This window comes from Suricata suricatta, chromosome 8, assembly GCF_006229205.1.
Source record: "Suricata suricatta isolate VVHF042 chromosome 8, meerkat_22Aug2017_6uvM2_HiC, whole genome shotgun sequence".
Classification (NCBI taxonomy): Eukaryota; Metazoa; Chordata; class Mammalia; order Carnivora; family Herpestidae; genus Suricata; species Suricata suricatta.
Window position 1 is genome coordinate 31,306,732 of NC_043707.1, and position 12,574 is coordinate 31,319,305.

General features: G+C 54.4%; 2 protein-coding genes across 2 annotated transcripts; both read left to right on the plus strand.

Moving 5' to 3' along the window:
* Window positions 1–6: 6 nt before the first annotated feature.
* On the plus strand, window positions 7–5,924 carry GPC2 (glypican 2; the record flags this gene model as incomplete). Its single annotated transcript, XM_029948477.1, has 10 exons — window positions 7–19; window positions 688–846; window positions 1,174–1,496; window positions 2,319–2,399; window positions 3,170–3,332; window positions 3,558–3,688; window positions 3,910–4,065; window positions 4,154–4,293; window positions 4,383–4,555; window positions 5,507–5,924. Coding segments are annotated over 10 exons (1,596 nt in total), but the record flags the coding sequence as incomplete, so codon positions are not given.
* Window positions 5,925–6,990: 1,066 nt separating this feature from the next.
* GAL3ST4 (galactose-3-O-sulfotransferase 4) lies at window positions 6,991–12,494 on the plus strand. Its single transcript, XM_029947956.1, has 4 exons — window positions 6,991–7,080; window positions 8,251–8,555; window positions 8,736–9,039; window positions 11,225–12,494. The coding sequence occupies exons 2-4, from the start codon at window positions 8,437–8,439 to the stop codon at window positions 12,254–12,256; spliced, it is 1,455 nt and encodes a 484-aa protein (XP_029803816.1). The 5' UTR covers window positions 6,991–7,080; window positions 8,251–8,436; the 3' UTR covers window positions 12,257–12,494.
* The last annotated feature ends 80 nt before the right edge of the window (window positions 12,495–12,574 follow it).

Sequence of the window (12,574 nt, forward strand, 5' to 3'; positions counted from 1 at the left end):
CCTCCCGCAGTGATCTCAGGTGAGGACAATGAGGAAGACTAGAGACTTGGGGGCAAGGGAGGGGGCGGGGGCGGCTCCTCCCCACTTCACAATAACTCTTCTTTTTCAGAATGACCGTTATAATCTTTTCATGCCATTGTCATCCCAATAATGTCTCTTCTCTTGAACCTACTTACTAGGATCACAATTATCCTCCTGTCCACATAATAGCTTTCTTACTCCATCCTCACGCTAGGAATCCCTTTCTAGTAATTGGCACCCCCTTCTGTGTTTCTTTCTACATAGCTCAGTTTTTCCCCTCACTATCTCTAAGAGTCCCTTCTATGATAGTACTTTCTTGCTTACCTAAGTAACCTCACCCCACCCCCAAGCCCCATTCTTCCATCGATGTTGTCCCTGTAGGTCCTTAGAGGCTTGGAGTGTGTGATGTTGGAGAGGGTCACCTGAGGACACTCTGAGCATTCATTTGACCCATCACTATTTGACCCTATGACTAATGGCAGTGGACTTAGGATGGGTAAAGGGACAATAAGGAGGGGATAGTGTCAGGTGGGGATGAGGGACAGACAATAGAAAAGAGACCAGACACGTAGAAGAGAAAGGATAACCCCCCAGACAGAGGAAGAAGGAAGGAATATCATGATAGCACTCTCTCCCACCCCATTCTTCTATGTCTCCTCTGTCCAGGTGAGCACCTTCGGATCTGTCCCCAGGAGTACACCTGCTGTTCCAGTGAAATAGAGCAGAGGCTGACTTGGGAGACTGAGGCCACCTTCAGAGGCCTAGTGGAGGAGAGCGGCTCATTCCTGGTTCACACACTGGCTGCCCGGCACAGAAAATTTGATGGTGAGGAATTGGAGTCCCTACACCTGGCCTCTTACCTCCTTTCTGTGCTCATGACCCTAGAAAACATCTTGTCTCCACTCCCTAATTCATCCCTAAGGCATCCCAACCCTGGCTTAGGCTCTCCCTTCAGCCTCTCCTCCAGGGTCTGTCCCCACCCCCTCCCCCCATTCCCACACTGCCCAGGTCTCTTGAGAGCTCCCGAGGCTCTAACTTACTGTCTTTTCTCTTCTTTCCTGATCCCCATCTCTTCCTGCCTCCACCCCTTCAATTTTCCATCCTTCTCTGGCCTCACCCCACCTCACACCCCTTTCTCCGCATTTGCCACAGAGGTTTTTCGGGAGATGCTCTCATCGTCTGAGCACTCTCTGGCCCTGCTCTTCCACCGCTCCTATGGCCACCTGTATTCCCAGCACGCCCCTATATTCACTGGGCTGTTCTCTCGGCTGCGGGACTACTATGAGAGGTCCGGTGAGGGGTTAGAGGACGCTTTGGTGGATTTCTGGGCACAGCTCCTGGAGAAAATGTTCCCCCTGCTGCATCCACACCACATCTTCTCCCCCGACTACCTGTTTTGCCTCACTCGCCTCGCCTCCTCTCCTGATGACTCTCTGAAGCCTTTTGGGGAGGCACCCCGCCGCCTCCGCCTGCAGGTGAGAGGCCCCAAGGCCTGAGCTTCAGCCTCCTCTGAGCTGGTGACCTCAGAGCTGTGCACCACTCACTTCCATCCCAGTGACCTCCCCCGCCCCCAATGCCCCAGTCACACCTGACCTGGTGATCTCCCCATCCTGCATGGCAGCCTTCTCTGACCTGGTGACCCCTAGCTTGAGCCCCAGTTCCCTCTGCCTGATCCAATGCTCTTTGGTCTTCTTTAACTGGGTACCCCCTCACTCTCATCTAGTGCCCTAGTTTCACACAAATCCCTGACCATTCATTCACCAGCTCTCGGCCCCTAATCACCTTTCTAACAACTGCCCCTCAACCCGAATATCTTGATTTCCTCTGGTGTAACTAAACATTAATTAGGTACTTAATAGTTGAGATGGATTTTCAGCTGTAGTATCTCATTTAATTATCATAACTCTTTGAGGTAGAAAGTAGTATCCCTATTTTATAGATAAGAAAACTGAACCTCCCAGAAGATAAGGTCCTAGAGCCAGTAAATGGTAGAGCTGTGTCTCATACCCAGGTCTTCTGGCTTCCAGTTCATTGTTTGTTCTGATACCTCGTTCCTCTCTCTCCAAGCCCTATAAAACACAATCTCTCTGTTCCTTCCCAAGCCCCTTTCTAGACTGCAATTCCTTTGAGCCTGCTTCCCTGTACCGCCTGACACTCCTAACTACCCCAACGTAACTCCACAAACCTCACCCCCGCTCCCCCCACCAATTGTGCCCTTGGTGCAGTCTCTTGGTCCCAGCCTTGCCTGAACCATGACTGACTGTGTGGTTTCTCTCACTTTCTTTCCCCTTCCCCAGATAAGCCGGGCCTTGGTGGCTGCCCGGGCCTTTATCCAGGGCCTGGAGACCGGAAGAGATGTGGTCAGCGAAGCCCTTAAGGTTAGAGGGGACCCGAGTGTGGGCAGGGCCCAGGGAGGGAGAGGCAGAAGTAAGAGAGGCCCTATGAGGAAGAGTCATGTGCCAGCTGAGAGGTCTGGGGCCTTCCCATATCAGTCCCAAGGCCCAGGAATCCAGGGTAAATCAGGAGGGAGGGAGGCTGGAGTGAAGTCTCCCTTGTGTTGTGATCCATGACCTCCTTCCATTCTCTGGCTCTCTTCTGCTTTCTGATGACTCCTCCCCACCCCTCGCCCCTCCCAGCTTCTGGTCGTCATCTCCATAGCAGCCTGAGATTGAAGTAGTGCCTCCACCACTCCCTCCAACCCCTTTTCCTCACGATCCCTCAGTGTCTCCCTTTTCCCCTGCTACTTAAGGCCAGATTCCTGCTTAGGCCTTCAAAGCCTCTTTTCACCACCCATTCTCTCCCTGACTTCATCCCCAGTCTCCTCTCTTCCCAACCACAATGGGCTCACTCTTCTTGAACCTTTTCTCAGACCCCTCTTCCTACCGTCTCTCTAATTCCATACCTTCCAAGAAGCGGTATCTACAGCCTGGGCCCCTAGGAAGCTCTCTCATCAGATCTGTGGCAGTTTTGAGGTCTTATTTGCTGCCACATGGGGTCAGCGACCCTAGGCATTCACATCCAGGTCTCCACAGAGAGCCTAGGGAAGGTGGGGTGGAGTATGTATTTGATTTCGCTCTGTCCAACACCAAACTTGTGTAAGTGCAGCTACTGTGTTTGTGAATGACATAGTCCTGCTGTCTGCCCTCAGATGCCGTTGTCCGAAGGCTGTAGGCAGGCTGTGATGCGTCTGACCGGCTGCCCTCTTTGTCGGGGTGTCCCCTCGCTGCCACCCTGCCGGGGCTTCTGCCTCAACGTGGCCCATGGCTGTCTCAGCAGCCAGGGACTGGATCCTGACTGGGGGGCCTATCTGGGTGAGGGGATTCAGGAGGGTCTGGGAGGGCTGTTTGTGTTCTGGATGCTTCGGGGTGGACTGGGGAGGGAGTTTTAAACCTGATTGAGTGAAGAGACTATTCTCATGTAAGTTTCCCCTCTCCAACACCTTGCTGCTTCCCTCCAAGACCCAGGTCCCCAGGTCGGGATTTGTGGGAACATCTAGTCCCTCATAGCACTCTTTCTCTGTCTTCCCCTCCTTCAAGATGGTCTCCTGTTGCTGGCTGAGAAGCTCCACGGCCCTTTTTCTTTTGAGCTGGCAGCGCAGTCCATTGGGGTGAAGGTCTCAGAGGGTTTGGTGTATCTGCAGGAAAACGGTGCAGCCGTGTCAGCCCAGGTACTGGGGCCACGAGAGAGGTGGGAATGTCAGCCTGAGGACCCGGGGAAGACAGTGTGGGGGTGTCAGCTAGAATACAGAAGAGAGATGAGTGGAGGTGAGGGCCTGGAGGGGGTGTGACAGGGTGGGGTATCAGGGAGGCTGGGGTATTGGGAGTGTGGACACTGTGTGGCTTTCACCGCAGGATGACTGGGAGGGGGGATCTCTTCCCTGGGTGGTAGGTGTTTCGGGAATGCGGGAATCCCCAACGGGCATCGTCCCGCGCCCGCCGAGCCCCAGCCCCCCGGGAAGAGGTGAGCCGCCTCTGGACCCCGGTGGCGGCGGGGACGGAGGAGGAGAGGCCCACGACGGCCGTGGGCACCAGCCTGAGCCGCTTGGTGAGTGGGGCAGCGGGGGCGGGGGGCGGCCGGGCTGGGTGGGTAGTGAGCGTGCGCTCCAGCCCACCCGCCCTCTCTGTTCGCCCAGGTGTGGGAGCTCCACGATCGGCTGGGCCGGGCGAGGGGCTTCTGGGCCGGGCTAACCCTGGCGGTGTGCGCGAACCCCCGCATGGCGGCGGACATCTCGCAGGAGGCGGCGCCCTGCTGGACTGGAGCTGGGCGGGGCCGGTGAGACCGGGCGGCAGCCGGGCGGGTGGGGCGTGACTTCAGGGCGGGGCGGGTCTGGCGGGAGCCTCCGGGGGCTGCTCTCCCCGCAGGTACTTGTCGCCCGTGGTCGCCGGCTCCCTGGAGCAGCTCGAAAACCCAGAGGTGGACCGTGAATTCTTGAAATCCAGCGTCCAGACGCGCAGGCAGCGGCTGCAGCTCCGGTTAGCCACGACCAGGATGAAGGCGGCCGCCCTGGGACGCGACCTGGAAATGGAGGACTGGGGTGAGAGCCCCAGGTGCCCCGAGAGCCTCGCAGCTCCAGGCTTTCAGCGCTCCGGCCCGGCCCCGCCCACTGCCTTCTGAACCCCTTCCCCCGAAGTTACTCATTCTCTCACTCCTTTGAACACGCGTGTAGTGAATGCTTACCTCAAAGGTGAAGGGTTAGAAGACCGATGACAGGGTCTCCATCCTTAAGTTCACGGTCCAGTGGGGAGATACCAAAGCCGCTTTACAGAATAGCGGGAAGCCTCTTACAATGAGCAAAAGGCTGTGAATTGTTGGGGAAGGCGGCCGGCATGGAGCTGACTCCCAAGGCAGAGTTTGTCAGAAAAGCAAGGCACAGACAGACGTTCATTTTTTTCTCTACTACTGTTTGTCTGTCTCTGTCTTTCTTTTCTCTCTTCCAACAGCCATCTTTCTGTTTGCTGCTTCTGTGTGTGTCTATTTTGTTGTTTCTGTTTATCTTCTCTCCATCTCTCTCTGTTCTGTGTCTGTCTCATTGTCGCTTTGGTCTCTGATTCCCATGTCTGTCTGATCTCTCTCCTTACCTTCCTGTCCCTCACTTTCTCTCCTCCCAACTTCTGTCTGTGTCTCTCTCTTTCCTATCTTTTCTCTCTCTCTCTCTCTGTATCTGTGTATTCTACTGTTTGTTTTTGAAAGAGAGAGACAGAACATGAGTAGGGGAGGGGCAAAGGGAGAGGGAGACACAATATCTGAAGCAGGCTCCAGGTTCTGAGCTGTCAGCACTGAGCCCAATGCAGGGCTCAAACTCATGAACTGTGAGATCATCACCTGAACCAAAGTCAGATGTTTAACCGACTGAGCCACCCAGGTGTCCCCTTTTTTTCTGTTTTTAATCTCAAATTCTTTCCCTCCCCGTTTATGTGTCTCTCTCTCCTCTGTCTCCCATTATCTTTCTGTTGCAACCCTGCCTCTGATCCTCTCTCTCCTGCAGATGAGGAGGAGGAGAACGCCAGCGGCTCTGGAGAGGGACAGCACTATGCAGATGACTGGATGGCTGGGGCAGCAGCTGTAGCCCCCCCAGCCCGGCTGCCTCGCCCTCCTCGAAGGGACGCTTCTGGGGGCAAAGGAGGTGTCCTTGTCCGCCACAACCAGGGCAGGACCAGGACTGGGGGGACATCTGTTGGTTTTCACACCCAACCCATCCTCATTCTCTTCCTCTCAGCCCTGGCCCTGCTTGGACCAAGATAACAGGGGAGGGGTGCCCTAGCATGAGAAGGGTTCATGGCCCTTCCCCTCCTCCCCCTCCCCCTGAGCTGGGTCTGGGAAGGAGTCGAAGGGGGTTGCAGAGACTTAGAGAAAGGGACTTTTTAGGTGAACGGCTGGGGCCCCAAATCCAGGAGATTATCATTGGTGGGTTGGGGGTGGGTGGGTGGGTGTTCATAATATTTATTTTTTCATTTACAATTTGGGAAGGAGGGGCTGGGGGTATTTATTTAGGAAGGAGGTGTGTGCTCTCCAGGCACACCTCTATGTGGCAAGTTGTCAGTCCCAACAAGGAAAAAGGGAGAAGTTTTTAGAGTTGCATTTGGGGGGTGTTGGGGGGGGTGTTGAAGGAAGTTGGAAGTGGGGAGGGGTGGGGCACTCAGTCTCAAAGGGACCAATCTGGGTGGGGGTGGGGTGCAGGGCAGGGGACTAGGGTATGTGAATAGGATGTCAGGATCTGTGGGCCTGGTTTCTATGGAGTTTTCTCAGTTATCAATTTCTTAAACTGCAATACCAAAAAAAATTTTTTAAAAGGGCTGTTCTCATGACCTCTGCCATCCACATTCTTCACAAGCGTCCCCATTTCATGTTTCAGTGTCTGATTCAGTGTTTATTCTGCAAATAAACAGCTAATTTGTTGGACCTTGTGTTTGACTCTGTACTTCTAACATTCCTCCCTGAGCCCAAGCTCCTGGCAGAGGCTTCTGGTCTCTCTCGGAACCTGCCCCTTGTCATTCACTTTGGCCAAGTTGTCTACCCTCTGGGTCTGAGCCCATTCATCTGTAAAATGGGAAGACTTGGGACTGGCAAAATTATGGACCTGAAGCATCATTAATACTACCACATGACTGCCCCCTGCCTTCAGGGTGGGGGCCCCAGTTCCCCGTGTGCCAGCCTGGGGCTACCTTGTCATGTCCTACATAATCAAAGTCTGCTTTCAACTCGTCTGTTGCTTTCTTTTTCTTTCTTTCTTTCTGTTGCCTGAATGAGTCTTTTGTTCTGAAGAAAGTGAAGAGAAAAGGTATAATTGATTCCTAAGTGTGAAAGGAGGGTGCAAGTGCTGTCATCGAGGGCGGGCTGGGTGCTCTAACAGAGAAGGAAAGATGCCGGGAGGGAGAGAGCCTGAGACGCGATTAAAGACCAGGCAGCTGCAGGGACTGGCGGGACAAAGGGAGGGAGGGGGAGGAGCCTGGGCGCGGAGCAAGTTTGTGGGGAAAGTTGAGCACTGCTCGGAGCCGGGCGGTGGCTGGGGCAGGCGGGAGGGCCAGACCCCGATTTCCCTGCTGCTCTTCAGGTGGCCTGGTGAGTAGGCAAGTGAAGCCGAGGTCGCGGCCAGTAGAGGGACTCTTGAATTTAAGCGGAGGGAGACTTGGGGGTTCACAGAGAGAACCTCGGAGGGGGCCAACAAAGGGCTGGCAACTAACTGAGCAGTCACCAAAACTGGAGGGGACAGAGGGCTGGAATGGGGGTAATGGGAGGAGACGGAGATGGATGGAAGGAGTAGAAAAAATCTGGACACTGGAGGGAGTCCGGTGCGGGGCTGGATCCTGGGGGCTGTGTTGGGGAAGGGAGTTGGGGGGTGATGCCAGAGGGGGCGGGTCTCTGGGTAGCAAGTGTGGGTTCTTCTTACCTGGGGTGACTCCTAACTTGTCCCAGAAATGGGTTGTCGGGAAGGGGTATGGCCCTTGGTTGTGGCTGTAATCTGAAGGGGTGGGTGCAGACTCCCAGCTGATTAGGAAGCAGGCCTGGGAGGAACTCAGAAGCTCGGTGTTTGTATCTTTCAATATCCTTACTCGCAGAGGTTTTTTCTCTCTTTCCAGCTCCCACTCTCCATCTCCTCTGGGTGCAGAGGGGATTGGAAAGCAGGCACAGGGGTGGGGGGGGTGGGGCCCAGGGATCTGAGCTTCATACCTGTCTCCCTCAGCTTTTCACACACTGGGGTCTCCCCTATGCTGAGAGCATTTCACAAGGGAAAAGAAATGTTCGAGTTTTAACTTCTACTCATGACAAAGTTGCTCCTATAGTTTGACCTCCCTGGGTTCAGTACCCTGTGCCCTGTCTGACCCTCATTCCCTCTTTATGGCTGCCTCCTTGGTCTCAGAATAGGGCTCTTCATCCCCATCTGTCACAGAGGAACTCATGAGGAAGCCAGGCACCGGCAGATGTCTACTTCACTGTCACATGAGCCAATTGGTCTTTCTCACAGGGTCTTTGCCTTTCCCCCCTCCGTTCTGAATCCCTGAGGCTCAGGTAGAAGCTGCAGGGAATCGGGGGAGGGGTGCGGGGGGGGGCAGGGACTGGGGAAACTGGAGACTAATGGCAGAGTAGTTGTGGGCCACCTGGAAGATCTGGGCATAGAGAGCACACACCCCTCCCCTCAGGCTCTCACTCCTGGAATGAGCTGCAGCAGCAGGAGAGAAAGCTTTACCCTCTCCTTAGACTCCCCCTGTTCCCCCCTCATTTCCCTTCTAGACGCTGACAGAGGCAAAAATCTGCTAACTCAGGGGGCAGACTCAACCAGGGCTGCGAGCAGGCCTGGGGAATGACCCCCCGATCTCCAACCAGCGCCTTCCACGGCTGCACTGCTGTCTCAAGCTGTCTCTGCCTCTGTGCCTGGCCCTTGCCCTGTCCCTTGATAGCATCACCCTTACCTGCCACATGGGCCCTCTGTCTTCTACCAGGACCATGCGCCTCTGGGGGCCTCGGAGCCTGGGGGTGGCTCTGGGAGTCTTCATGACCATCGGATTTGCCCTCCAGCTTTGGGGGGGCCAGAAGAGGTGAGTTCCCATCTTGTCCCAATGCCTGATAGACGCCCCCTATTTGCTCTTCCCTGTTCCACCTAGGGCTGTGACTCTTGGGGACTCATAGAAAGTTCCATGTCCTCTGTCCTTGCTCCACAAGACACCCACTCACCTGGTGGTGAGGGACAGGAAAATTCTCCTCCCATCTCTCCCCAGGCTACAAGGCCTACAACTCCGACAGCCCTTGGCCCCATCCCTGGGATCAGCTGTTTCATCCTGCCCACCCCGGCAGCGGCTTGTGTTCCTGAAGACGCATAAATCTGGGAGCAGCTCTGTGCTGAACCTGCTTCATCGCTACGGGGACCGACATGGGCTGCGCTTTGCCCTCCCTGCCAGATACCAGTTCGGCTACCCAAGGCTTTTCCAGGCCTCTCGGGTCAAAGGCTACCGCCCTCAGGGTGGAGGCACCAAGCCCCTCTTCCACATCCTCTGTCATCACATGAGGTTCAACCTGAAAGAGGTGAGGGGCATAGGAGGGGGTGGGTGGGACTGGAGAGAGATGGTCTCAGGCCTGTGGCCAAGACTACCAAGGGAGGAGGCCATAGGCCTGGGGATCCCCAGGCAAAAGTTGGTCCTCACCCAAAAGTTGGGCATGGGGGTCACAGTGATTCCTGTTCCCCTCTCCTCAGCTGTCTCTTGCCTGGTAGTTTCTGGTAGCCTTCTCACATCTTGGAGCTTTCTGGTCTCTTTCCTTGGCCAGTTTACCTCACTGGTATCAGTGCCCTGACAACACTGACCTCCTAGACTCTCCCTCTAGTGGCTTCTTGCTCTTCTTGGCTCCTTCTGTTAACACGACCAGGGCCCCGGCTCAGCCACTGCCTTCTGACTACCTTCCTCTGCCAGATATTGAGAATCAGCTCTGTGCCCAGCACTAGCCTGGTCCTGACCCCTTCCTCCCCAGTTCTAAAGGGAAGATGCCTGCATGCACTCACGAGCTCATCCATACACACACATGAACTTGAGAGCTCTCAGACACACAAAATCAATGTGCAAATGAAAACATCCAAGGAAGGAACTTTTATTGAATACTTACTGAGTGCTGGGTTCTCATCTCACCGTCACCTTGCCAGAAAGGCTTTTTAAGTGTTCCATTACACAGATGAGGAGGGCAAGTTTCAGAGAGGCTAAGGGACTAGCCTCCTTCATAGAAAGCCCCAGAGCTAGGATCTGAACTCAGGCCCGTCTGCTCCAACGTCAAAGTGCTTTCCCTGGCATGTGTGTGTGCATATGTGTGTTTGTATTTGGAACTGTAGGGAGAAGATTCAGCAAAGGAGGTGGAGTTTTCTGTAGAAGTGGGCTTTGAGGAAAGCGTTGACACAACTTTGTAGTAAGAATATCAGGTATTTTTGAGGGAGCAGAACATCAGCAAAGATGTGGTGGTGGTGGTGGTGGTATGTGTGTAACAGGGGGAATGTGTGTAGGTGGCAGAATCCCAGATGCTTCCACGAAGCTGGAACTGGAGAAGGCAGTGGAGGAGAACGTGTGGGACCTAAAGGGCAGCAGGGGTCACTGGTGGGAGTGACCTGATGACAGTGAGCTTTCAGGCAGACTTCTCTGGTTTTTGACCTTCATTGTCATCACCATTCATTGAGTACCATGCACTTCTACATTCAAGGTAAGCGTTAACCCAGATTTGCAGATGGAGGACTGATGGCTTTGAGAAGCTCAATAACCCACCTAAAGTTATACAACTGGCAAATGGCTGAATTGGGATTTTATTCCAGGTTCATTTGATGCCACAGACTGTTCTCTGCACTGTTTTCCTCTGCCTTCAAAGAGAACTCAGTTCATAGATTCTGCTCTGCAGGCATTCCCACATTAGCAGAGCAGACTGGGGGACATTATGAGGGCTGTCAGTTTCAGTGACAAGCCATATTCAGAGGCAGAAACCCTTCAGGGAGCCCAGGAGCTGGGCTCTGATATGTATCTGCCTGCAAGACCATGCTGTGGAGTGGCTCAGCCCCATTCTCACCTCTCTTCTTGCTGAGAAGTTGAATCACATGTCAGGGTAGCAACCTACCAAGTGTCCATTGATCCCCAGCCCCAGGGGTGTCCTTTACTTTCCTAAATGGCTAGGAGCCCCAGAAATACCCTGTCTTTCGGCCATACTGGGGCTGGCCTGCTCATCTGACACTTATACTTGAGGCAGCATTATGGTGGACTCCTTTCCTCCTTCTTTGCTGCCAGTGACCCACTGGCACCTGGGAAAGAGGCCTGAGGCCAGTTTCTCTTTTGGAGATGTGACCAAGAGTCCCAGAATAGGTACTTAATAGACTTTTGTTGGAGAAGTGAACATGAAGCTTGATTTAGAGGTTTTACTGACCAAAGACATATAGAAAATCCCAAGGAAATTAATGTTCTCAAGGAGCTTCCCATGTTCCAGGTTCCTTCATACCCTTCTCGTGTACCTCCATAATCACTTGGGAAGGTATGATTATCTCCATTTTGCAGATGAGCAAATCGAGTTTCAGAGATGTCAAGTAACTTGCGCAAGATCTGTCAGTTAGTGAAGGAAGCTGGGAGTTCCCAGCAGAGTCATAAGAAGGTGGTTTGAGGAGTCCAGGGAATCAACCAGCAATGGGCTTGCTCTTAGTTTCTTCCTGGCCTAGTTCTTTCTCCCTATGCCTGTTTTCTCTCCTTCACAGGTACTTCAGGTCATGCCTTCTGACAGCTTCTTCTTTTCCATTGTCCGAGACCCAGCAGCTCTGGCCCGCTCTGCTTTCTCCTACTATAAATCCACCTCATCCGCCTTCCGCAAGGCACCATCCTTGGCTGCCTTCCTAGCCAATCCTCGAGCCTTCTACCGGCCTGGAGCCCGTGGGGACCACTATGCACGCAACTTACTCTGGTTTGACTTCGGCCTCCCCTTCCCCCCAGAGATGAAGACCAAGAGAGGGAATCCTCATCCCCCCAGAGACCCCAAGTCCCCACAGCTGAATGTTTTGCCTTCTGGCACTGGCCTGAGAGCCCACCACCCCCTGGATCCCAGTGCTCTCTTCCATCCTGCTCCCACAGTTGCTGGTGGTCACAGCCAGACATCCAGCCCCGCCTCTTTAGGTTTGGGGTCTTCATCCTTCATCCAGTGGAGTCTGGCCTGGCTGGACTCTGTCTTTGACCTGGTCTTGGTGGCCGAGTACTTTGATGAGTCATTGGTTCTACTGGCAGATGCCCTTTGCTGGGGTCTAGATGATGTGGTGGGCTTCATGCACAACGCCCAGGCCGGAGGTGAGCAAGGCAGACGTGCAGTCAGCAGTGGTGGACTGACTGAGGACAGGCAGCTGACTGCACGGGCCCGAGCCTGGAACCACCTGGACTGGGCTCTCTACGTTCACTTCAACCACAGTCTGTGGGCACGGATCAATCAATACGGCCAGAGCCGGCTGGAGAGTGCTGTGGCTGAGCTCCGAGCTCGGCGAGAGGCCTTGGCTAAACATTGTCTAGTGGGAGGTGAGGCTTTAGACCCCAAATATATCACTGACCGTCGATTCCGCCCTTTCCAGTTTGGGTCAGGTAAGGTTTTGGGCTATGTACTTCGGAGTGGGCTGAGCCTCCCAGACCAGGAGGAGTGTGAGCGCCTGGCTACCCCTGAGCTACAGTACAAGGACAAGCTTGATGCCAAGCAGTTTCCCTCAACAGTCTCTCTTCCCCTTAAGACTTCAAGGTTACTCTCCCCCTAGTCATCAGACTACTAAGTCTTAGCTTAAAAGCAATGAAGCTACAAGAGCACACACGATGAGTATGGGGCAGCCAGATGCCATTTCTGTTTCCCTCTGAAAGCATTTTTATGCCCTAGCGGATGAGTGAAACTGCACAGATGTGGGCACCAAGTCCTCCAGCCTGTGTGGAGGAATTCCAGTCGTTCAAGTCCTAGCTGTACCCCTCCCCCCAACTTTGCCCCTTCCCCCTTCCCCCCCCCCCCCCCCCCCCCCCCCCCCCCCCCCCCCCCCCCCCCCCCCCCCGCAGATCCCCATAGCAATCTCAAAAATCCCGAGGAG

Bases quoted from the DNA above. Each gene is read 5' to 3' on its own strand.
- GAL3ST4 (XM_029947956.1), top strand. From the start codon at position 8,437: ATGGGCCCTCTGTCTTCTACCAGGACCATGCGCCTCTGGGGGCCTCGG. The intron at 8,556-8,735 runs GTGAGTTCCCAT...ATCTCTCCCCAG, and splicing joins CTTTGGGGGGGCCAGAAGAG to GCTACAAGGCCTACAACTCC. The intron at 9,040-11,224 runs GTGAGGGGCATA...TCTCCTTCACAG, and splicing joins TGAGGTTCAACCTGAAAGAG to GTACTTCAGGTCATGCCTTC.